Raw genomic sequence first — 25,491 nt, forward strand, 5'->3', positions numbered from 1 at the left:
TTTTTTCTTTTTCAAAAAAATATAATTTAAAATGCACAAAACACAAGACAAACAGCAACAGAGGCGATATTTCTATCCATGGGTACTACCGTTTTTTTTCTCCTTTTTAAAAATTTTTCCTTTATCTTAATTTATCGAACTATTGCAAGTATATACAAAACAAGCAAGTCTGCTATGCTTTTGGACGGCCACAGATGTGTGCCACAGAAAAGAAATGAGCCAAAATTGTCAAGACAAATGACTATGAGTGTTATTGCTTCTGACTTACTGCTAGGAGGGACACTTAGAAGAAAGATTTACCATGCCGGTGCAATGGTCTGCTATAATGTAGGGAAGTTCAGAATAGTTAACGGTATAGCTGCTTGCAGAAATCAAAAATCCGATTCCACAATTACAATGCACCAAATACCCATGTTAATGGGGTATGCCTTTTCCTCGTTTTGTATAGCAGTACTGACTGCTATATGAGCCAGTTCAGTCTGCACTGTTGGGTGTGTTTCATGTAGCACCAATTTCAGACTCAAAGTTGTGGTGTTGAGCTGTGATTAAGAAAAACAAATATATGCTCAAGGGCCAAAAAAAAACCCAAAAAAAACAATGTTGATATGGCAAAGTGGAATTGTGTTCCCACAGGTTACGTGTCCAATATTTCAATTTGTTCCTTTTTCAGCAGAACTGGAGTAAACGCGGCTGACCAAATCAGAACCCAAGTACAGACGGACGCAGACAGAGAGAGAGAAAAATAAAAATCAAAAAGGAAAGAAAAACCCCATTAGAAACTCCCAGCTAAATTAAATCTTCAAAAAGTGCTTCATTTCCTTATGAAAATGAAGGTTTGTTCTTCACAGATTTGTCTGAAGTGTAATTTCCGTTTAAAATATAAATATTCTTTAAATAAGTTCGGCATAAAAACGAGCTGCTTTTGAAACCAAACATCTACGCCGAGAGACGGTGAACGATTCGAGTCCTTCAAAACAAACCTTTTTCGTAACGAGAGCCACTACATCAATCATATTTACCGTTTTATATTCCCCCGCCCCCCAGCGCCAGCTCTCTTGCTTTTACAATCTCCTGGCATTGCCCCTCCCCCTCCCCCTCCTCCTCCTCCCCTCCTCTGCCCCTCCCTCTCCTTCCCCCCGGTGCTGCTAAGAAACGAACGTGGAGCAAGCGGAAGGTTGCGGAATCTAAGGATGGGTTTGTGCTGCTAGAGCCGCGACGGCGTCGGGCCTGTGGTCGGGTGGTGTTCTGGTCGCCCCGCGCGCGGGCGGGCGGGTGTGGTTGGGCGTGGCTCTGAGGCCCCCCGGGGGGGCGGGAGGAGGGAGGCTCTAGGAGGAGAAGGCCAGTTTGACGCTGCAGCTGGAGTAGCCCTCGTCGCTCGCCGTGCTCTGCAGGCTACTGTGGTCGTCCAGGTCGCTGGTGCTCGCCGTGCTCACGCTGTCCAGCTCTCCATGGGAGAACTCGGTGCTTTCCACGTCCACCTCAATCTCCTCTGCACAGGCACACAGAGAGGGGGAGAGAGACAGTGAGCGAAGGGGCGTGCCACAGAGTACGTGACATAGGAAAACGGAGTGAGAAAAGGGTGATGAATGCTGTCATTGTTAGTGATCGTGGGGACAGTGTTAGTGACTGTGGGAACTGTGTGCGTGACTATGAAAATACCGTCAGTGATTGTGGGCCACTGTTAGTGACTGTGGGAATAGTCTCAGTGATTGTGGGGACGCTGACAGATTCAGTGATTGTGGGGACAGTGTTAGTTCCTGTGGAACAATTTGAGTGACTATGGGGACGCAGACATTCGGTGATTTAGGGTCCAGCGTTGTGGAGACGTTGTTACCGACTGTGGGAACATAGTCAGTGACTATGGGATGCACTCAGTGTCAGAGACTGTGAATGCCAGGGACTGCGGGACGCTGAGCTCACCTTGGTCCGAGTCGGAGCGGTCAGAGCACAGGGTGGAGTCTACGCTATCCGTTCGTATCCTCTCTCCATCTCCCGTACCAGACATTCGCAGCTGGTCCAGCTGGCGCTGTAGGTGGCGCTGTTCTCGCTCCAAGTGCTCCAGCTGGTGTTGGCTCTTCCGGTCCGCTTCTTCAAGTTTCTACAATTACAAGAGAAATCTTCAGAGGCCAAATTACAAAAAAAAGACCACCTCAAACAGCTTTTATGAGGACAAATTCTCAACATTTACATTAAGAGCACTGAGATTATGGCTACTTTCAGATCTGCAGTTTAAAAATTCCTTGCTTGCCACACACACCCTAGTGAACTTAAAATGAAACTGAATTAATCTGCAAATTTGTTTGTACATTGTAGACATAAGCAGACCAGAATTCTATTGGTTTCAGAAGGCAAATATTGACCTTTCATTCATCCAACATGATTTAGCCATTTAGCCTGAATGCTGTTGTGTGAGTGTGTGTGTGTGTGTGAGAGAGTAAGTATAAAGCTAAGGGAAGCTATATTGCTAATGTTCCAAGTTCACACTCAAGCTTTTATGTCCAGTTTTCTAGTAGGTTCTGTACTGAACAGTAAAGCAAATTACAAAACTAGAGGTTTGAGAGCATGATGTTAAACATCATGTCACATGATTACAAGAGGTCCCCTGCATACTCAAAGGACACCATGATCAAACTACCACCCCAAGTCTTCAGACCACTTGTCCATCTTTCTGTGTCAGGGTTTCTGTCAGGCTGAGAGTGTATGAATTACAGTCAGTTCTCCCCCAGCGTGCCATTGAGGGAGATGGGTAGCCAGTCAATCTCCCTCTGGACCAATCCGCTGCACTCATCATCTTCTCCACCCACATTCCATATAACAAATTTATTCAGTATTGTTGGCGTATTCAGGAGAGAGCACAACCACTTATCGCTCTCCGTTACAATACGGTATACATTACTGATAGGCAGTGTTTTCGTCACGGATGAAGTTACAGATCCTGTCAACTTGACAGACATTGTGAAATTGAGATGATTTTCTCTACAAGCACAGCATGCCAGCAGGGGGGGGAAAAAAACAAGCAGTCCGCTAGATTTTGAAAGGGCAGTACAAAAATCGTGATTGACATGTTTACACGAAAGCAGTCATTGACTTCAGTGGTATAATTTTCATTAGGGACCAAAAAGATAATATCAAAATTTAAACGCTTTGCATTGGTTCTGTGAGGACCGTATAACCCGTTTATATTTCTGGGACTTACTGCCTATATCCACGCCCACACATAACGTCCCTGTAGCTTTGAAAATTGCAAGGTAAAACCATAGCAACGCTTATACTAAATTTCCATGTGGTCTGATCAATATGAAGGAGCAGTGTTGTTCCTCAGGGTGCGTTTGGACAGCCAATTTCACTCTGTCCTAACGCTAAGCCCTGCAGAGCTGCGATTCAAGTGTCTCAGCACCAGACTGTCGCCAGTCTTTTCATCAGCTGTGGAACGTCCCAACTTGACCTTACACGATTCAAAACCCTCGATTTCAGAGATTCAAATCAAAACCCTCGATTTTAAAGATCAGAACTGTTGTTTTCCCATAACTACTGATATTTCAGCGATGCAGAATAAAATAACTAATAATCTATCATACATAGAAACACAATTTTAAAGATGTGTATGCAGTGGATATAAACTGTGTTAATACAAATAAAGCATTTCTTCAAGTGCGTGCATGTATTTTTCGAAATGTAAAAAATTACGCATGAGATATTTTTCTCCCTTTTGCAGCACAGAGCAAAGGGTGGGGCATGTGCTAGCATCTACTCATGTTCCATTATTCATTATCACTGGATACCACTATAAATAGCTGCAGATATACCACTGCTCTTTTGTAGCAGAGTGATTCTCTGTGTTTGTCTGAATGCCAAGTGTGAAGCGAAATGGGTTTCGCGAATCTGGGTGTTTTTAATGCGAGGGTACTGAGCAGCAGTGGGCAGAGCTCGGCTTGTCATTGGTGCCCACGTTCCACGTTCCTACAACCGTACCTGCGCCATTGCAGGGATTCGTCACCCGCCGACAAAGCACTGCCGCTCCTTACAACGGCCTCTAATGTCTCGAGCACGGTTACTCACAGCCAGCTAGAATGAGCTAAAGAAAGTGCATTATTGATCGATGTTTGTCCATCAAACATCCATCAATGAGCAAGCACGTTTCCTGCGAGGTAGCGCACGACAGATTTAAGCTCTTCATCAAAGACCAGCGTGAGATACTCCTCCCTCTGAAAGCAGATAAAAAGGGCACCTTGTGTGTGTGTGAATGTGTGCACGTGTCTGTGTGTGTGGGTGTGTGTGTCTGTGCGTGTGTGTGTGGGTGCGTGTGTGTGTGTGTCTGTGTGGGCATGCGTGTGTGTGTGTCTGTGCGTGTGTGTGTGTGTGTGTGGGTGCGTGGGGGTGTGTGTCTGTGCGTGTGCGTGTGTGTGTGTCTGTGTGGGCATGCGTGTGTGTGGGCGTGTGTGTGTGGGAGGGGGCAGAGCACTCGACCAGCACTGCAGGGAGTGCTGTTTGCCAGCGTCACAGGCAGAGCACACCCCAGTGTGCCTGTCCTTATGCTCCTGTCACGAGGCCATTTCGGTCTCTGGGAATAGCGCTCTCATTAACACTACAGTCTCTCTTGAGGAAGTACTGTCATATATGTAATATCTACGGTCTCTTTTGAGGGTCAGACAGCATCTTAAAGTCATAGTTCATCCAAATTCAATGTAAATATAATTTGTTTGCCTTTCAATTTGACGTAATGCACATCCGAAAAGGTTCTAGTGAATCGCTATCAAGATAAATGGACATTCTGGGCAGAGATGGTGGAAAAGGATGTGTGTTTTGAGGCCTTGTCTGAGGGTCATGTGGCACATCATGTTTTTAAGCAGTGTCTTTTTGAGGGTCATGTGGCAGTACCTTAATGTGCGATTTGGCTTTGTTGAGCAGTCCCAGCGTGGTGTGCCGATTGCAGTCGGGTCCCAGGGGTATAAGTGCCTTCAATCGCTCCAGACACAGCCGGAGGTGAGCTCGCCTGCGGACGCAAACACAGAAAACTCAGCGACCGCGAGAACGAGACGCGCGATTGGCTTCCACTGAGGTCACGGCACTTCACGAGAAACGCAACCGACTCAAAACAAAACCAACAAAGAAGAAGAAGGAAAAAAAACTTTCCACCATCATACATTGTAAACATCATAGCACCATGACACGGATGTTTTGCAATCCTATGCAGGAAGACAGAGACAGAAAGAGAAAGAAAGAAAGTCTGAACAAAAGAAAACGAAAGAAAGAAGAACAAAAAACAAAAGACAGACATAAAGAAAGTTAAAGACGCAAAGAAAGAAGAACAGAAAGAAATAAGAAAGAAAGGAGCCTGACCACACGGCCTGCCCTCATGGTGGACGCTGCTTATTCCGGTTGTCATGCGGGTGATGTGTTCAGCGAGTATCTGGCGATCGAGCTTCGGTCACCAGAGTAAGAATAATGGCGCTGTGGATCCGTATGGGATCCATCTGCCCTCAGGGGCCCAGGCTAGTGCTTATCTGCTCGGATTCCAGAGCTGCCCCACACCAAGAGAGCGCCGGCGGGGATGCCCCTGCTCTTTACTGCCGGAGTCCCCTTTCCTGAGGGGGGGGGGATCCTAAAAAGAGTCTGCTGCTGTCCTGCGGGAAGGGGTGCGGGAGGAGGGGGGCGGGGCCACACAGTCCGCGCCCTCCGCTCGCTCCAGCAGGAGTCTGCTGTGACTGCTCACGCCCCGCCCATCTGTCCCCACCGGAGCCGCCGTCACCCGCGCTCCGCGCTCCGGTGCCAGAACGCGCTCCTCCTCCTCCTCCACCTCGCTGATAAAACGGCTTGCTATCTCTGGCTGATAACCCACCGATAACCTCCCCTGCCGTTCGCCACAATAGGAGAGAAAGAACACCAGACCTCAAACACTTCAACCACAGCCTGCTTTCTCTTCTCAGTCTCCACCCCCCCCCCCTTTTCTTTACTTCAGAAAACACCCGACCACACACACACACACATGTGCAGACGCACGCCACAATCTGATAACCGAGCTTCTCTTTCTTTATTTTTTATCCCTGGCTACAGAGACATGTCCAGGCGCCGTCTTGTTGTTTACGTCAAATTCCCCACTGATACGTGATCGCAGAGAATCGTGGGAAGGATGTTTTTTTCTTTATTTCATGTTGTGCTTTGTGACGCAGACACTGGCACGCAGGTCTCTGTGTAAGATAAAAGCTCAAGGCCCAGGGCGTCAGAGTAGGCCCATTGACTGCCTTTGTTATCTGCCACAGTGTACCAGTCTACACAGCCTAGGTACCATTCAGTTGTGGGCAGATTTGACAAAGTGCTAATTTAAATTTTAATTATGCATAATACAACCAATACCTCCTCCAGTAAATAATTATATTAAGACAAAGGAATGTTTTAAGCATTTATTCTATTAAAACAATAAATGCTTAAAATAAAGAAATTATACGTGTTACTGCATATACCAGAGTATCTTGATAAATTAATGGCATGTGTCACTGTGTATATTTAGTGTACTGTTTTATTGCATTTACTGTTTTAAGTCACGATTATTACTGGTCAATTCTAAAATGTTGTTTTAATAACCATATCTCACATCGGCGTGCAATGCGCAGAGATCTTCTTAATGTGTAAAAAGAGAGCCCTCAATGCAGGGGAAACTAGGTTTCTGCACTCTGCATTTCAGCGCTGAAAGATCTCGCACACCGAACAGCATACAGGCACAGATTCCACACCATCCCAGTTCCGCTCAAAAAAAAAAAAAAAAAAAACTGTCCCCTCACCATCTGCGGCTTTCCAGCAGAGAGAGAGAGAGAGAGAGAGAGATCCTTCTCTCTCTCTCTATGAATAGCACTCAAACACCACCCAACTCTGTGACTGCGTGTCCATCTGTGGCAGATTACACCACTGTTTATAGCCCGAGCTCACGTGATGCTTCGAACGCGACCGAATGCCTGAAAAATCTCGTTTCGCGGTCGGCGCGGCTGCGGTCCGAGCCCCACCGCGTAGACACGCGAGATATTAAGGTCACAAAGTGTATGGCAGGGGAAAGGGAGGATTTTCCTTTACGCTTACAGCTTTAAAAAAACAAACAAACAGCAATAGCCTGCAGCATTATAACGTGCAATGTGAAAACATCTCTAAGCAAAAACTGAGATTTTGTTCAAGGGTTTATGTACGTTTTCACCAAAGATACCATCTCAAAACATAATTAACCCAAGACACTGCTTTATACTTTGGCCTTCCCTTCTACACGAGTCTGTAAAATCAACCTGGAGTTATGCATCTGGAAAATCTGAAGACTATCTTGGCTCCTTGACGTGCATAGCAGAGAATAAAGGAGGCCGCAGAGAAGGGTGACCCTGCAGGCCGGCCACCACCCGCGACGCCGCTAATCTCGCTAACAATCCGGCTATTCCAGGGAACGCGCAGGCGCTATTTCGGTAGCGGGTCGATGGAAAGTCTATTTTCACCACAATTAGCGCTCGGTAGCTTTACCGAGAGGTTTTGTAGCTTCCTGCTACAGTGAGCGCTCAATGAGAGGCATTGGAAGGCCCGGTCCTAAGGTCCATCCGCTGACCTGCGTATTCTACGGAAGCCCCGATGGGACAATTCTGCGCAGCCAGGGGACCGATGGCACAAACCCGGCTGCTTAACCCCAGAATGAAGCAGCGTCTCTCTCTGATGTGGGCGTGCGAGGGATGGAGGGGGTGACAGTACGGCTGCTGTGGATGTGGTTGTGGTTGTAGCTGTTGGTGGCGGAGGTGGAGGTGTGGGGCCGCCCGGGGTTCAGCCCCGCCCGTCACACGCCCTTTTCCCCGCAGACGAAGCGAGGCCCGAGGCGTAGCACGCGACCGCTCAGGCGCCCGGCCGACCCCGACCACGCTCGAACCCTCGCTCTCCTCCCCGCTCCCGCTCTCCCTCTCCCTCTCCCCGACATCCCCACAGCTCTCAGGCTCGGAGGACACCTCCGGTGCAGAGGTTTTGGCCACAGAACAACGCGCAGAAAGAATCACAGCTACAGAACACTTTCAAACCAGGGCCTTTATTTTGCAGCAACAAATACGTTCATAGTAATTAGACTATTAAACAAAAATATGCCAATCTCCCATACTCTCTCTTCCTCTCCCCGTCTCCAGTCTCCCCTCTCTCTCCCTCCCTCCCTCCCTCCCTCTCAGGAATGCGCTTGGGCAGAGTGGCTGCGGCTGACGCGCTGGCTCCCCCGGAGCGGCTCGGCTCGGCGGGCCTGTTCGCCGCAGGCCGGAGCGGGTCCCATTAGAGCGGTGCTCAAAAGCGCGGATCCTTTGTCCGGCGCCATTCGCTCTTTACCGCGGGTTCCGCTCTTCAGCGTCTTCCGAGGGGGGGGGGGGGGGGGGGGGGCAGCCTTTGAAAAGAACCACGGCTCCGCGAACGCGCGGCTTCGACGCTTTTGTTATTACCTACCCACAATGCCTAGGAGTGTCCTTCCTGCTGAGGCTGAGGGTGAAGTCTGAGAACTAGCGCTCGCTAGTCTTAGCGTAGGCTATATATAGACAAAACATTTCATTTACAAACTTTCAACAAAGGTATACCTACAGAGTTTCTTCATTTATTTTGTATGCAAATCTTCTTATACAATGATTTCGGTCAAAGCTGAATGGTACTGGGAAAAAATCTGTGTAGAAACTGACTGAAGTCCTGATTACACAGTAAACTAATCAATCTGGCAAAGTGGCATGAGATAAGTTTACCCCACATTGTATTCTGCAACAAAAAGTAGTATAAATCAGTCATATCATCATAGTCCCAAAAGACTATGCATGATAAGTGCCGAGATTTGCCATCTAATAACAATATACTAGGCACACTTTTCACGTTCAAACAATCTCTGCCCAACCTATTTACAAATTTCCACATGAAAATGGGAGTCCATACATTAAGGCTCTCCAGACAGCGTAATAAGCGGTCTTCTGTGAATAAATCTATTTGTTGCTCTCAGCACAGCCAAGGATTTGGAGGCACCATTACAGGGTGTTCATGCGTGCGCTTCTGAAACCAAAATCAGCACTTCTCTTGTACAAGGTGCAATTTTCCGCCCCTTGGCTTTTCAGCAGTATTGGGCCTCTTAGGAGTTCGTACAAAAACACATGGGGGGGGGGGGGGGGGCAAAAGGGCATTGTGAGAACATTTCAGCAGGCCGTGACCAAAAGTTGTTTATGTAATTATATTTTTTTTACCCCCTCTGTTGGGAGGTATATTTCAGACAAACATGAATTATACCAAGTAAACAGGCAGAAAAAAAAGTATAATTGTGCTTTGTATAGAGAGAGTACCCATGGGCATTCATCAGAACAATGGTAGAATTCTTCGGGTTGTAATTTTTCCAGAGTAGCAACACTTCAGAGAGTTCAGAGAGTGCATCTGCCCCCGTCCCCCCTCCCAAAAAAAAAACAAGAAAACTATTCCAGAGATCTAGAGATACTGGATCTAGAGCTATGCTGTTGACATATTTTCAGAGTAAACTTTCATACTGCAACTGAAAGATATGTTCAGTCTAAGTCACAGCAACACTGACGGGAGAACAAACATACACCTATAGCTTCACTCATCCAGCGAAAAGAGGACAAAGGAATACAGGAACAACTCAGCGACACATTCTGCCTATAGGTCGCTGTTCACACTGAGGTAGCGTCTTTCTCCGCTTTGCGACTGCGTACCGCCACGCCCTTCCCGTGCACAGGGACCCGCGGAGCTAGCGCATGCACGCGCCGGTGTTAGCGGACGCAGCGTTCCCATTGGGCGCGGCGCCGAGGCTCGTGCGTTTGCTAGCGCCGTCGAGCACACCAGCCGAGGTTCGTTCCGAAAGGTCTCCGTTCGCATCCCGCGGGTTCGCGAGAGGCCCGCCTCACATGACGGCCGCGCGCTCGCAGGTCACATGGCTCGGCCGCGGTGCGGTGGACCACGCCGCAGGTTAATGCGCTTGTCCTCCCCACCCCCCCACCCCGACTCTCCAAGGCCATTTTAAAAAAATTTAATAAAAGCTCATAATAATCGAGCACAGCATTCGAGCGAGTGTATGCATTCCAGTAACATGATAATGATAATGATACTTAGCGACATGCATCTCCTTTCGCAAACTCTCTTCCGTTGCACGTGGCCTGCCTGAGCAGTAGCGAGTGTTTTCCCACTTAACCCAAGAGCCCCGAGTATACATCCACCCCTGTCAGGCCACCGGGGGGGGGAAATCCATCTCAGGCCCGCGAGCTTGCATTCCATTCGCGGGGGTTAAGCCAAACTTAACCTCCGGACTCCGCCAGGGCGAAAATGAGTGGGGGGGAATGAGCGTTTTCACAACTAAATGAACTTAACCTCGAGGCAACCTTCGTCTGAACCACAGGAAAAGGTTGCGCAACGCAAGTTCTCGCTCTAGGAAAAAAAAAAAACAAAACAATACACCTTTCAGTCGGTCTAATACACAGTAATTCTGTAAATAGCTTTGTATCGAAATACTTGGTAGTGCGAATCTGCGGTGCATTTCTTGGAAAAAAGTACACTGCGTAGTATTCCTATTAGTGTGAATTACATCCTTTTTTACGCGAGAAGACGTGACGACATGTGACAACATGTCTGTGAAGGCTTGCGTCGAGGTTTCGTTTTGGCGAGCGCAGGGCGGGGCTGCACTCTCGGATCGGTTTCGCACCGCGTAGCCTCACCGCAATTACCGTCGGCTGATGATGAACGACACATCCTCCGCCGCCAAGAAACGGGTTCATTAAAAAGCCATCAAAAGCGTAAGCGGTCCGGGAGACACCCCCCGACTCATATTCACATGCTGCACATCTGGACACGAGAGGAGCAGGAGCGATATTGAGCGATGAGCGTAATAACTGGTTTTATATAAATTGCTGCGGAACCCACCCTTTTCCATCGACTTGCCTCCGTCTCTGTGGCGAAGACGCTTCCGCGGCGACGTGCCGGGGGGGGGGGGGGGGAGTGGGGGGAGGCTGACGGAGAGTCTGCGAGAGTGAGCGTGCGAGAGTGATCGAGAGATGAGTCTGAGTGAGTGAATGAGAGCGAGCGAGTTAAGAGAGAAGCACGAGTGTGACGGCGAGAGAGACAGAGAGAGAGAGAGAGCGCGAGAGACAAAGAGCGAGAGAAAGCAAGAGAGAAAGACAAAGAGAGAAAGAGAAAGAGCAAGAAAGTGAGAGGGCGAGAGAATGAAAGAGAACAGGAGAGAGACGGAGAGAAAGAACGAGAAAGAGACAGGGAGAAAGAGCAAGAGTGAGGGAATGATAGAAAGAGAATGAGAGAGAGAGAATGAGTGCAGCCAGAAGAGGTCCAGCAGCTGTGTGGGAGCCGGGCCCAGTGAGTGAGGGAGCGAACACACGGATTAGCTCACACGTGCAGGGGATATAACGTGCTCCGCAGCAGAGCCCACGCCGCCAGCGCCCGCGCCCCGCTCAGACGCACTCGCAGGAGAGGCCGGGGTGGGGCGTCCCGAGACACAAAGGCTCATGGGAGAGCGTCATGTGACCCCCGCATCTGCACTGCGTGAGCCTGTGACCCTTCGCTGAACGCGAGGATCCACCTCTTCATTAACCAAGGGTCACACGGGCTTTGGATTAAACTTCTGTCCTGACACACAAACTAACCCCAGACGTAGGCCTACGCCAGTGCACTTTTCATATACTCTGATATGGCAGTGGCCCACTGAGCTGTCCATCTCATACTCCCAGTAATGGGCGTTGAAGTGTAGGGGAGGGGGAGGGGGAGGGGGAGGGGGCGTGGCAAACGGACAGGGAGCATTGTGATTGGACCATCACAACATGCTTAAACAAGGCTGAAAGTTCTGTGCAGATAAACGCTTGGGCCTGGTATCTCAATGGGTAAGATCGCTTAAGTCAGTTTTGTATGAGGTAACAGGCCCAAGCCATAAAATAAAAACAAATATTTTAGTGTTGACCTCAACATAGATAAACGTTAACGTCGCAGCTATATCTGATACTACAGTGAGGGTAGCCATCTTTGGTGTTGTTCAGTAAAGGATAAGGCTGGCGTAATTTTCGTTTTTCTTACTGTCAAAATATCTTTATAAGACCAAAACCTAAATTTCTTTTGTCTGACTCAATACCGTCAGACATTCTCCTACCTCATTTAGCGCTCAACCAGGAATCCATTCGTTCAAATTGTGCTGTAAAATTAAATCAATAGCTACAGCTCAGAAATGTTTTCAATTACAAAATTTACCTTCAAAACAGAGCAAATTGTTTATTTGAACGGCGACCATTTTCAGTATGCTGGCGCCACACATCTGTATATATTCGATATTTTCCACATATCGAAAAAGCAAATGCTGTCACTTCATAATGTTGTTTTGGTACCAAGTACAAAGGTCATGTTCATTGTAATGATGAATTAAGTTGACCAAACTAAAAATGCGTCTCTGACTCGTTTTATTAGTTTTTTCAACAATGGAGTTCTGTGACTGCCGAGATATTGGCTATATCTCGCATTGGATAAGAGGACGATACTTTGGTGGAAAATAATTGGAGGGTTCGGTCTTTACTCTTTTCACAGGATATGTTGATCATACAAAAAAATATAACCTTTAAATTCAGCAGTTTATCCTTCCCCAATTAGAGGCGAGTTGTATTCTGAATTGGAAACATGGTTGACTGGGGTGATGCAACATTATTGTGGGGGCTGGTAATACTGAGAAATCCATCATTGTTCAGTATAAAAGGCCGAGGAAACACTTGTAATAACAAAAAGGCAAATGTATGAAGTGATGAGAAAATTCATATAATCACGACTATAAGGTAGCCCTATTTCTTTTGCAGAACTGGGAATTATTATTTTACACATTTGTATTTACACACACAGGTATACGCACATTGCAAAAAGAATGCAAATAGTATTCTGCATTAGGCCTTACAATCCAAGGCCTAATGCAAATAGTATATTGCTTTCTTTAGAATAACCCTTCATTTTGAATTTTAAAAAATTATAGCTGGTGATGTAGACACCAATAAGATTTTAATCAGAAAGCAATGTCACAGTGACCTGACTTGGACATCCCCCACGGATTTTTTAAAACAGAATTCTATTGTTGGATGGTAAGACGGTTTATTTACGTACACATTCCTATTGCAGGAAACTCATTTTCTGTCCGATTAGCCACTGAAAGCGGACTATCATGACTGCATTCATATTGGTAACACCAGTCCCGTACGCCATTTTGGTTCAGCAGCTACCAACTAGCCTACCTTATGAACAATCCACACTAGACATCGATACATGCGAAGAAACTAGCAGAAACAATTCTTACATTACACTTCATAACATTGAAACAGTGCACAAATTAACACAAATGCACACACATTAGTTTTTCTCCTCTCATTATAGTTACAGTACCATTATTTATACTTCTGACATACTGGCATCGCAATGGTGGATTTTTTTGTCGATAATTTGACGGCGACGCACGACGAGTAAAACGAAACGACTTTGGAACTGGAGGAGGCGTAGCTCTAATGTGTTAAACCCCTCCTCGGCTGAGCGCCTAAGGACAGCCAGGCCAGTCAACGCTGCGGAGCATGTGACCCTCTAAACCGCGGCCGCGAGTTCAGAAAGCGATCACGCATAACTGGGCGTCCTCATAGGTCAACACCAACCGATGACAACCTGGAAGTGCAACAGCTGCAGAACTGCTCGGCGTGCAGTTGGACATGCACCTTATCTCAAGTCCGCAACACATCCGCTGACCGGTCTGGTGCACAGCGCAGAGAGAGCTCTGCTAAGCACCAGGGAGAACAGATCAGCCCTAAAGTAAAGAGCTCCATCTTAGCAGTGTCCTCACCCCAGTCAGGTTTTATCAGTCGTGCGAAAGGCCAAGCGGTGGCACGTCTTGCGTGTTCGCGTGTCGCGGTCGGGGGCCCCGGACCGAGGCGCCGGCCGGCTCGGGCGGATTAGCCGCGCTCGCTGCCGCGGAAACGCGCCGTCGCACGTGCGCCCGTCACACCAAAGATCAAGCGCAGTAAGCTGCTTTTCGGAGCCAAGAAAAGCTCACGCGGGAGTCACGTTGCCCCAAGCAGACGGCTCCAGGGTCACCCCGGCCGAGGCCGCGCCGTCGTTCGAGCGCGTTCAAGGAATGGGCGGAGCGTCTGGGGCCCCGCCTCCTCCCATCCCACCCTGCGGGCTCGGCGAGAAGCGGAAGAACCGCAGTACGGACGCGGGCGAGCTTGGCCGAGGTTCACCGGCGAGGAAGCAGCCGGGCGATGATGTCGCCGGCAGTTTTCCCGCCCCTCGCCGAGCGCACACGCTTCGTGGGACGGGAGGAGGCGGGGCCAAGGGCTCCGCCCCTCCCTTGAACACGCTCTAATGACAGCATAGCCAAAACACATACCGTGATACGCGCCAGAGGCTCCGGATAAAGGACAACGGGGCGGAGGGAAAGTAGCCGCGCGCTAACCAGCGGCACAGCACCTCGTCGCCGTGCGGTCCGGACGCTGACGAACAGCGAGGCCGCCATTCCGCTCCGCGGAGGGGGGCGAAGATTTACGACAAACGAGCACGCGCTGTGCGGCGGCGGTCGCGAAAAACATCCCGCTCAACCGATCCTTCCATCAACTACCCCGCCTTTCATGTGTCTTTCATCCTCCTGTTAAGCGAGGGACTTCATTGTGAGGCCTTTCTGGCCGTTTGTTAAGTTGTCCCGAGGGAAAGCTTGACTCAACAAAAGGAGCTGCCGGAGAAGATTGTTGTGGGGAAAATGGGGGGGGGTGGAGATGGCCACTGGGATAACGTGCCGGTCCCCATCCAGTATGAAACCAGAATTGACACATTTACAAATAAACCCTGGGGGGGGGGGGGGGGGGTGGTGCTTCACACAACATCTTAGCCTTTCAATGTGAGGCACCTGAATAAGCACACTGTGGTCCTTCGGTCCACTGTAAACACACACACACACACGCACAATGCATTTCAATTAAAGCTTTGAACAGCGCCACACACGGTATGCCATTTTGCCTCCTTTTCTCCTTACAGATACCGAGCGCAGGTCAGTACAGACCAGAGCAAACGATCCCGACCGGAGAAATAGGACACGTCTGGGAAGGGCTTAAAGAAGCCGAGGCCTTCTGTCCCATTATAGCAGCGCGCTACGCGGCGCTGTGTAAAGTCAGCCCCGCAGTGCCGTTCACAGAGCGCGCCGCTTCCACCCGCTTCCGGTCTGCAGAAGGGACCGCATGGCTGCCGAGGGCGGAGGGGAGGAAGGAGGCCGGGGTTTGAACAGCTGGTCGCAGCAAAGCCAAAACGCACCCACGCCCACATCCTCCAATCACGTGCACTTCCTGAAACCTGTCGGTATGAAGGCCACTGCTCAATAAAAAAAAAAAAGATTTATCTGAACCACTTAAAACACCTTAAAGACTGCGAAAACATGTTTTAAGAAGTGTTTTAGTCTTGCAATGAGACTTATTTAATCTTATTTTTTCTCTCAAGTACAAACTATTAGCTTGTTTTTGTGTTTTTGCCTGACAAGCGAAACGGTTTTACCTCACTGGCAAATCTTTAAATTAGTAAAACTGTCTCACCTCATTGGCACCTCATCTAGTTCCCTTAGTAAGATATTAAGTCTAAATATAAGACTAAAATACTTATTAAGACTGGCTTCTTTTTTTGGTTTTTGCAGTGAATGAGCTGGATTCGAGCGACAGAATTTTCTGGTCTATGGCTGTGGTGAATTCCCCTCGCATTCCTTAGAAGCAATGCATGAAACGGATAAATGAAATCCACCTTTTTTAATTGGATAAGATGGCTCAGAGTTGGTGGCTAGCTACACGGTGTGTGTCGTATTGCATTTCCACTGCCCCGTAATGGACTTCATTACCACTGCATTTACTGGTTTTCCATTTGTGCCAAACACTGTAACTTCTAAAGCTCTGTGGGTCAGGCTGAACGAGAGCATCAGTCCAACAAACAAATCAATAAATACATAAATAAAACGCCATCATGACATCAGCAGAGATCCCGTACCATAAGTTTTCCTTTACTTTGGTCTCGTTAGTGATTCAATCTGGCTAGGAATACTCAGTAGGTTTCCGTGAACAAAATGACATTTTGAAGAACCAGCGCTTTTATTTTCCTGTGGCCCCTGATGTCGTGTGAGTGTGCGGAATGTGGCAGAAACTCTTTCATCTGCATCAGGCCTCTTCAGACCAACCGCAAAACGGTCACCTGACTCCGATCCAGGTGCCGATAGTCACGGACGGCTCCAGAACTGAGCCTCATAGGGGCAATATGCCACTCAGGCGCCAACTGCCGCTAAATCAGATACAATGTACAGCCGCGTCTGAAAATCACATCCACGTTCGCGTGCGTGGCTCGACGGCAAAGCGGCATTAAGGAAAAATAAAAACAACGCAAAATAGATTCAAATGTGGACAATCTTGTTTGTCAAGGAAACACCCAAGAATGCGTACTGAAACTGTTTCGCCAATACACCATTAGCAACCACCCCTCCCAAGTCTTTCAGTCACCCTAGCACACCTTCACAACAACAACGTAGTGCTTTCATCATTAGTAGAGGAATTGCTGTGCAATTAGTGAGAAAACGAAACTAACCAATGTCTTTCAAAGGGACTTCCGTCTATTAAAGGTATCTATTTTTTTTTTTTTTTTTTTTTTTTTTTTAAAGATATTAAAATTGCAGAACAGGCTTGATAGATGGCTAACAAATTTATCGACGACATTTATTTTGAGGTAGACCAAAATTCACCAAACCAAGCCCCTACTTTGGCATACAGGGCGCTGGGTAGTTCCTTTTTGTTCCCCCTTCCTAAGATGCTGCGTGATGTGACGTTTGCACGTTCGAACTTCGGAGCTCGACCGAACTCGGCCGCGAAACCTACGCGCCCGTAAGCGCCGCGAACGACGTGGGCGTCATCTGCGAAAAACCTGCCAGCGTGGGCGCGTGGTGTCAAAACCCATTTGCATGATGCTTAATGCAAACACTGACAAGCTACTTATTACTTCTAGTGGGCATGTGGCCCCCGGTTACACGAAGACCAATATAAGCCAGATTTGTATGTCTAAGAAATCCTTGTGAAGCACAGCCTGAGGCCTGGTCACTTAAGAGGCGGTTTCTGAATGGACAGCTCGCTGCTCTGTAATTACAGACGCTGAGGCAGGCCCTGAAATGTCTTTGAAGAGAACATTTCATAGCTGAGTCCAGGTTAGCACAGGAAAGCACCATCATCCCCACCACCCTTATGTTGCTATTAAACTTTGAGCCGACATGTCTGCCACGCACTGTAATTAGGCCTACTAGACCACTGAAAAAATGGCTGCAATGTGCAAAATTGCTTATCAGAGCCATTAGCTTCTTTACTTGCAAAATACCAAGAATGGTGCACTTCTGCACACAAAGCACTTGGCGCACAGGACTGTTTCAAATTAAGTCACAAATGAAATCCTGTCCGGTGACAAGTAAAGTATTCTGGCTGGTTAACGGTGGTGCATGTCTGCTCGTCTGTATCGAAGCTGGCTGCGCCACCGCATTATATAATCGACACGCACTGAAACATCTGAACCATTGGCTCGGTTTCGCTTCTGTCTAGCACCCATACCCCCTTGCACTGTCACCCGAAACCTTAGCAACGGCGGTGCGGCAGCGTGACCCAATGGCAGAGCGGCCGGTTGGGGGGGTTGGGGGGAGAGGGAATGCCCTTATATTCGCAAAACTAGGTCACATCTTACTTTCAGTTTAAATAAGCTGCTGCTGTGGAGATAACCCTGGAAGGAAAGACACCCCGGCCCTGTGTACTGCCGCCGCTCTTTTCTGTCCAAGCCAAAGTTGACCTGCAGGTGCACTTTCGCTTTTAGAAAAGGAGCGCGGTCGCACTGTGATACATCCCACCCACGATGAGACACTGAGGAAAATAAAGACGACTCACCTGTTCTTCTCCAGCTCGTTGTGTGTGGACCTATGAGGGGAGAGATGGAGGGGGGGAGGGGGGGAAGAGAGAGTGAAAGAGGGTCATGTTAGCAGGATACTCTATTGCAGTCCAACTCTATTTTGCTTTTTACTACAGAAAAGCAAAATAATTTCCACAATTAATTAAATAAATAAATAAATAAATTCAGATGCACTGTATATTCCAACAACTGTCGACTCATCTAATATTGCTCCACCAATATTGCTCTAAAAAAAAATTTAAAAAACTACAGCCTATGTTTTTTTTATCTACAGATCGACCTGTATAAACCGCAGGTGTGCAAAAAATAAAATAAAAAAGGAATCTGTCGGGCAGCACGTGCCAGCAACACAGCGCAGTCCAAGCCAGTGTCCGCTAGAGGCCTACAGAGGTGTTAATAATGTACAGCGAATCATCCGTACTCCAAAGAGCCTCTTTGTATGGCCACACGGTGGAGGGAAACAGGCACTTGCCGATGGCTCAAAAAGCAGAGCTCCACACCAACTCTGAGCTCCGTGTTGCAGGAGGCTAACGGCCCATAGGTCCCTGCAGCACTTCCCTTTATTTCTTTACTCGTCAGAGACTACTAATGCCGGACCTCTCCACTGGCACAATGCGGAAGGTCTGACAACCCTCTGCTGAAGGTGCCCCGAGAACATAATGCGTTTAAATCGAGGACATCCCAGGTTGAAATCTTCCCAGTGCTTTGCAACGGGGGGCATGTGCCTACAGGATTTTGGAACGTTTCCAAGCATTCCTTTTTTTCTACATCTGCAACAGAAATGCACTCAAGCTGCAGAGATGGAAGCAGCTACTCTTCTACCGGAATGATAAGACCTGTATTAACATGGACGCTATGAAAGCATGAATTAATTGGTCAAACAAACTTTTCAGGTGCAGAAGGTGCTTTTCAGGTTGTGAATTGTGAAGAGCAATGGTCAAGGGTGCATCTACGGAAGCGTTTTGAGAAATGGAGCAAAAATTTGCAGAATGAGTGTAAATGGTTATACAAATCTGCACAAGGGCTTGGTTTTGAAATTATCCAAGCTGTGCATAGTTTGCCTGTGTCGCGTGTCCTTTAATAGTACTGCAGGTTGGGTGTGGCCAGGGTTCTAGAGCTATGACTGGCAATTTTCACACATCTACACTATTCATGTCTGATTTGTCAAAGACATGTCTGATATGAGATGACTGTCATATGCTACTGCCATCAAAAATAAAACCATTCGCATGGCTTTATATGGCCTAAGGGTTTCAAACACATTTACAAACTAAAATACTACAGTATTAAAAATCAAAATGTGCCTGGTTTTATTATGCCTTAAGACACATTGTGAAACACTACACAGATGCTGTTCTGTTGCTGCAATAGTTACGGTGTATCATGGCCTAGGAACAAGAACTGAGACCACATGAGTGCAAAGTACTAGCCATGCTTGGCAAGTGTGCCAATTCAGGATGAAATGTTGCATGCTGTGAAAATGTTATTACGTGTGGAAAAACATGACCAGTGTAACCTTGGACCAAAGGCAACAGACCATGTTGTATGCACGGCCACTGATTATGGCATCTGTTCTCGATTTCTGTTCTGGGAATTTCTGTACATGTTGGTTTTTTTGCTATAGCCAATCTTTTGCTTAATTTGGGTTGTTAAATACATGTGTTTAAGTACTATTTTTTTCCCTTAAACTTCTTAGCACACGGTAGGTTGGGCACATAATCAATTGCATTGTCTTATCTACCAAATGGTTAGTTTCAATGGTCAGATGTCGACACTCACCAATTAGCGGCCTATTGATTCACCCTGGCCTTTAAATTGATCAGTTAACACATTTTCACCTCTTTTTTACGTTTAGCTAGTTCAAATTCTGGTATCACTATTGTGGTTGGAATACCAGTGTGAACCCAGGCCTGAGGTTGATAACCACTGGATTCTGATAAAAGTGTAAAAATCTGGGAAGATACAGATATTCTGCAAGTCGCTCCACAAAGAAGGAACTGAAATTAAAAAACAATGAAAAGCCCATTTAATAGCAGGAGTAACAATGATCTTTCAAGCCCAGTTTCTGAAGCTATGCATCAGAAAGCTATCAGTTCACATCTTACGCGGGGCTCCAAGCCAACCCATGAGGCCAGTACACTGATGCACTTATAGGCACCTGTGAAGCGATAACCCTCCATGCGCCTCAAGACATATTTAAACAAATATTTTGCCTTCTAACATGCGCTTGAAGAGAGCAAGGCCTTGTGAGGCCACCCGCCAACTGTCTGAATTCACGATTGAGCACACAAACAACACAGATGTGTTTGCATAACCATGCAGTTTCCTTTCCTTTTTTTCATGGCGTATCTGTGTTAATTTCCTGCATGCACAGGACATACAAATAGGCTACCACCCACGCATGTGATTTCTGCACCACGTGCACACACACACACAAACAAACACACACACACAAAGTTTACAAACCAGCACAAAATTATTTAAAATTAGGTATGCAAGAGAGGAAATACAATAACCAATGCAGGCCAGAGGCTTGTCTTACACACCCCAACGCAAAAGCCAAGCATACCATGAAAATAATTTTTTTTTTTTTTTTTTAAACTGATCTTACAATACAATACAAACTTTCTGGTCCCAGATTAATTTAATTTACTTTCAATGAGCCTGCACGTTGGGCTCATGCTGTGTTTTATAAATAAATAAGTAAAATGAAAAACACCTTGTAAGAAGGCTTTGAAAAATAAGATACACAGAAGATCTTTGCATAAAAAATAAACACAAGGACATTTATCGGTACCTACGTCCAACGACTAAAAGGCATCAGTGGGTTAAAGTGTGAATGCCCTCATCAATACTTCCAATGCAACTACTCTGAGGAGAAAAATGCAACATATTGTCGCAGAATGTAATGGATTCCTACTCTTTGGCTCCACGACCTTGTGGAGGTAATCTTAGTTTAGTCCTCGGTCCAGGAACGCTCCACCCACATATCATCGACGTTAAATTACGTTCTACGCAACCATATAATTATTTATCACACCATCATGACGGTCGATTATTCCAAAGTTATATAATGACATACAATGCAACGAAGAATACAGACTTAAAGGATAGCTACAACTGCAGAGACATAAAGGACGCATGTTCTACCATTTTCGTTCACCAGCCAATAATGCGCAAACCAGAGAAAATGCTAGATTGTTAGTTTCTTGAAATAACATAATCCCATGTGCACAAATCGTCTAACCCATCTATTCGACGACTTTAGCACTTAGCTGCACAAAACGTTGCGCATGCAGTCACCTATCTAACTATGAACACTCGCAGTAAATAAGAACGTTTGGCTCACTAGGGATAAGGGTAAACTTCGACGCATTTCGTCATACTTTCAAGCATTGCAATAGCTACCGTAATTTGAAGGTGTACTTTCTGGAAATTAATAATATTTACCTATTATCGTTTAAAACTTTCGGTACGTTAAACCATATCAAATATATTGCTACTTGTGTGTGAAAATACATTAAATATTGTTTTTCGTAAACAGAGAAGAGCTTGGCAATGGCACACGGTCCCTAACCTCAGTGCTGCAGTCAGTTTGACAATCAGCTGATGAAAGCTCGAGCTGCTGAGACTTCCCCCTCCCCCAAACCGAGAAGCGAGTAGCTCGCCATTTAAACCAGAATCTGTATAATAAATTGTATATTTGACATGTAATTATGTTCAGTGACATCGTTGATACATTTAATCGGTCTAGGTTCCAATATTCACACCCAAGCCATTTTAACGGGAAGCGTTTTCCATACATTTACCACATGATGTCATTTAAGTTATCGGTGAATAGGTGTGCTAATGTTAGCTAGCTAGCAGCTCATTTCAAAAACATGTCGTTGCAAGTCCCTCCTCATCTTCGACAGGTTGCCATTATTAATATCAATAATGTAACCACATATGACCAGCATTCATGTTGCTGAAAAGCATCGGACTTAACATTAATGATACACGCTGTACACTAGTCTAGCCTACTAATTAGATTTTTACGCATCTAAGCAATAACTTACTATAGTCTAACGTCCCTAACGTTCGCTGGCTTTTCATAAACGGAACCAGAGAGTGAGAAAAATACAAAAATCACGACACAAGTGGCACGACGTTAGCTTTGCTTACCTGTTGTGGTTGTTGTTGTTATTGTTGTTAAACTTTTTATTTCGAAATTTCCTTTGTCTCTGATAGTTCGTGTTTTGAACTGATGGAAACGTCGAAGCATACCCGTGTTCACATTCTGGTGAAGAAAAAAAAACTGTAGTTAGTCGAGCTAGGTGTCGATGATCTATGCACCCTTGCAGCCGTATTTAATAACAATGTTATACTTAAAATAAAAACAAACATATAAAGAAATAAAGAACATAAAGACACTATTTGTGACTCCGTCCTACTTGCTAACTAGCTGTTAGCTCATATCGTGAGGACTGATATCATGAAGGCTCTCTTCTAAAACAAACACATTTGGGAAAAATAGACAACTTTGATTTGCAAACAATGTATTGATTGAAAATGAATCAATACCGAGAAAATGTCATTCTCTATCGAGTAATATTAGCAAACTACATACCTCGCTCCCTCCTTTCAAGATATTCCGCAGCTTCCAATAACCTCTGGATATTAATAAGCTGCACTGCCGTCATCCTGGATGTAGCTAGGTTGCTGGCAATGTTTTATAGAAATATTGCTGTTCAAACTCTCCGATTAAAATGTCAACAATAGTTTTTCATACAGTATTGCTTCAGAGGTAACTTTAGTCCTTTATCTAGCTATTTTTCGTACAGCTTGTTAACTGACTGTCACTTGCTACCGAAATACCGAAGTATGTCTGAGCAGACGTTAGCCAGCTTAGAGCTAACTCGTTCAGCCAAAGCTGTCTTAAAAATTCAATGTAATGAAGATCAGGATAGCAAAGTATTACAAATTCTTAGGAAACAGAATACTATAAATTGTATAAAACTGATATAAACGATATAAAAATTCCCCCGAAAGCCCAGAGCCTGCAAAGTCCCTGCTGCTTGTTACTACTCCTCCCCCAGTTTGTTTACTTGGCTTCACAGCTGAGGGGAGGAGACAACCCCCAACGCAAAGGTTTATGGGATATAGAGTCACTTCCCTTTTCGTAAGACGAAAATAAAACCTAATTCTTCACATTAGTAATATCATATCCACTTTAACTAGTTTACGGAACTAACACTGTAGTTCATTAAACAGTACAAATAAATAAAAACGGCATTAAACCATTTTACAAACTTCACGTTAATCACTGGTTAAAAAAAAAATTGAACAGAGCATCGGTAAATCAGAAAAGGCGTCATAATACATTGCATGTGTACATGCAATAATATTGTATAGTAAAGGAAAATATAACCATAAATTCTAGAAAGAACCCAGAAATGGACGAACAGTGTTCTTTGTTTTCGAGACCACTACTTTCGATTTAGTTGAAGCTTTGCCTAAAGCCTACACATCCCACAAATCTGAAAACGGTCATGTTTTTCTGGACATCTAAAGCCAGGCCCAGCAACATATGACGTCACCAAAAACTGAGACACTTGATTGGAGAATTGTGTAGTTAAGTACAGCCAACCAACTCTCCTTAATCCAATCATAACGAGAGGCTTTGCTCCATGTGGAAACCATGTGAGTACTTTAAAATACCCGGAAGCGTACACACAATTCAATATGCTGTAGTGATGTTTTATATGTGGCTCGGACTTAAAAATGAACTATCCGGCATGCATAATTTCTTATGGTGAAGAAAACCCCGCATTTGTGACGAACAGAAATCCTACCTTTTCCCCCATCGACTTCATGTATGGTGGTAAATGGGAAATATTGAAAATCAACAAACCCATGTACGTTATCTAGATAGTCTACATGAGATGTACATAAACTAAACACTTAAGAGTGTGGTCGTATTGGAGAAACACTTCCCCAATTTATCTGACACTGTCCATGTGCGTACACTACACCGCAAACATGTTAACTAAATTTGTTCAAACAATATGGCGTTATTTTTTGCATATAGTTATGTACATGTTAACACATAGTGAAACAATTTCGTGTGTATTTAATCAAGGGAGTGAATAACCCCTAAACATAGGGGATCGTTGCTCCTCTGGTAGGCTGCTTCCACTCGATTAATGCGTGGCACACTTATACAGCCCTGCAAAAGCACCTAGGCTCGGTCCAGATTTTTAAAGATGATTTACTTAAATATGCAGAAGAATAGCAATAGCCTGCATCAACATTTTTCTATGAATACAAAAATGACAGCAGCGGGAGTAATTCGGCTTGATGTCCTCAATCATGAAACTCCACCACGCTTTAAATGTTGAATTATGCATTTTATAAACTTAGATAGTTATTTTAATAACTTTACAAGTGATCCGACGGCCGTCGTCGACACTTTTACAGTAGCATACAAAGGCCTTCTATTGTGAACCTCTGTTGTGTGCGATGCTTAGACACAGCGGTATTTCTATTTGACCCAATAAGAAAATGCCCTTAAACTGAATCACGAGGTTACGTTTAGGCTGTCATTAGACTATTTTATCAAACCGTGCATGAGCACGCCTGGTTTATAGATCATGTATGGAACCTGTATTCAGAATAATTGTACTTTTATTGCATCATGCTAGCTAGCTATTTAAATAGAAAGGCAGTTGTCTATAGGGATGCGTTCTATTGCCTATTTGTTGATTTGTGTTAGTAGTGACGGCAATGTCTTGACATTGACCATAATCTGAAGTTAGATGACTGTTTATTGACTTTTAGGCTTAATTTGCATGTCCGTGTGCCAATATACAAGAAAAGGTTATGGTTTTGTTGTTCACATATCTTTTACTTCCAGATCTCAGAAACTGCAATTTGTCACGCTGTAACAAATGCATTGCAATACCTAAGTAAACAGCTCTTAAAACGTGTTCAAGAAGGAAATATAGAAATAAGAAAACCAAAGCGTTTCATGTGATTAAAGAAAGACTTTCTTTAAAATGTTACCATAATCGCATATCATAAAATAGACTAGAACCATGCATGCAATCTGCCGACTTGCACGTAGTTCGTTCAACTCAATCCTTTGTTGTCTGAGTCTGTTAACAAAGATATTTCTGTATTCTTGAGACAAATAAAACAATCGCGTCCACGACATACAAACTGACTTACTTCCATCTTTCTTTTCATTATTTTCAATATAACTCGCTGCTTCCAGCAAAACTTGCACATTTTTCAAAAAAGTGTCGATCTGGTCCATAGCAGAGTCATTGGAGTTGAAGACGTCATTGAAAGGGCAACTAGACATGTCGCAAACATCTTGCTGATCCATGGAACTCTCTGACTCCAAAAATACATCTTCGGATTTAACCTCTCTTTGCTGCCTTTCACTGCGAACCATTTTATATAGCTTTGAAATAATTCTCCCTTGAAATTGAGGTCTTTCTTCAGCTAGTCGTGTGTGTTGCTTCTAGAGAGAGCAATCATTGAATGAGCAGGGAA

General features: G+C 45.5%; 1 protein-coding gene across 4 annotated transcripts; it reads right to left on the bottom strand.

Moving 5' to 3' along the window:
* Window positions 1-1,101: 1,101 nt before the first annotated feature.
* On the bottom strand, window positions 1,102-25,491 carry mxi1 (max interactor 1, dimerization protein). 4 transcript variants are annotated; one of them, XM_035404206.1, is made up of 6 exons: window positions 25,162-25,491; window positions 22,117-22,231; window positions 17,931-17,960; window positions 4,879-4,993; window positions 1,921-2,098; window positions 1,102-1,489 (listed from the first exon to the last, which is right to left on the bottom strand). In XM_035404206.1, the coding sequence occupies exons 1-6, from the start codon at window positions 25,388-25,390 to the stop codon at window positions 1,326-1,328; spliced, it is 831 nt and encodes a 276-aa protein (XP_035260097.1). In that variant the 5' UTR covers window positions 25,391-25,491; the 3' UTR covers window positions 1,102-1,325. The 4 variants fall into 4 exon arrangements, with proteins under 4 accessions (XP_035260097.1, XP_035260100.1, XP_035260099.1 ...); XM_035404207.1 differs by lacking the exon at window positions 25,162-25,491 and adding an exon at window positions 22,562-23,198 and having other exon boundaries at window positions 1,103-1,489; XM_035404209.1 differs by lacking the exons at window positions 22,117-22,231; window positions 25,162-25,491 and adding an exon at window positions 21,103-21,281.

This window comes from Anguilla anguilla, chromosome 2 (assembly GCF_013347855.1).
Source record: "Anguilla anguilla isolate fAngAng1 chromosome 2, fAngAng1.pri, whole genome shotgun sequence".
Classification (NCBI taxonomy): Eukaryota; Metazoa; Chordata; class Actinopteri; order Anguilliformes; family Anguillidae; genus Anguilla; species Anguilla anguilla.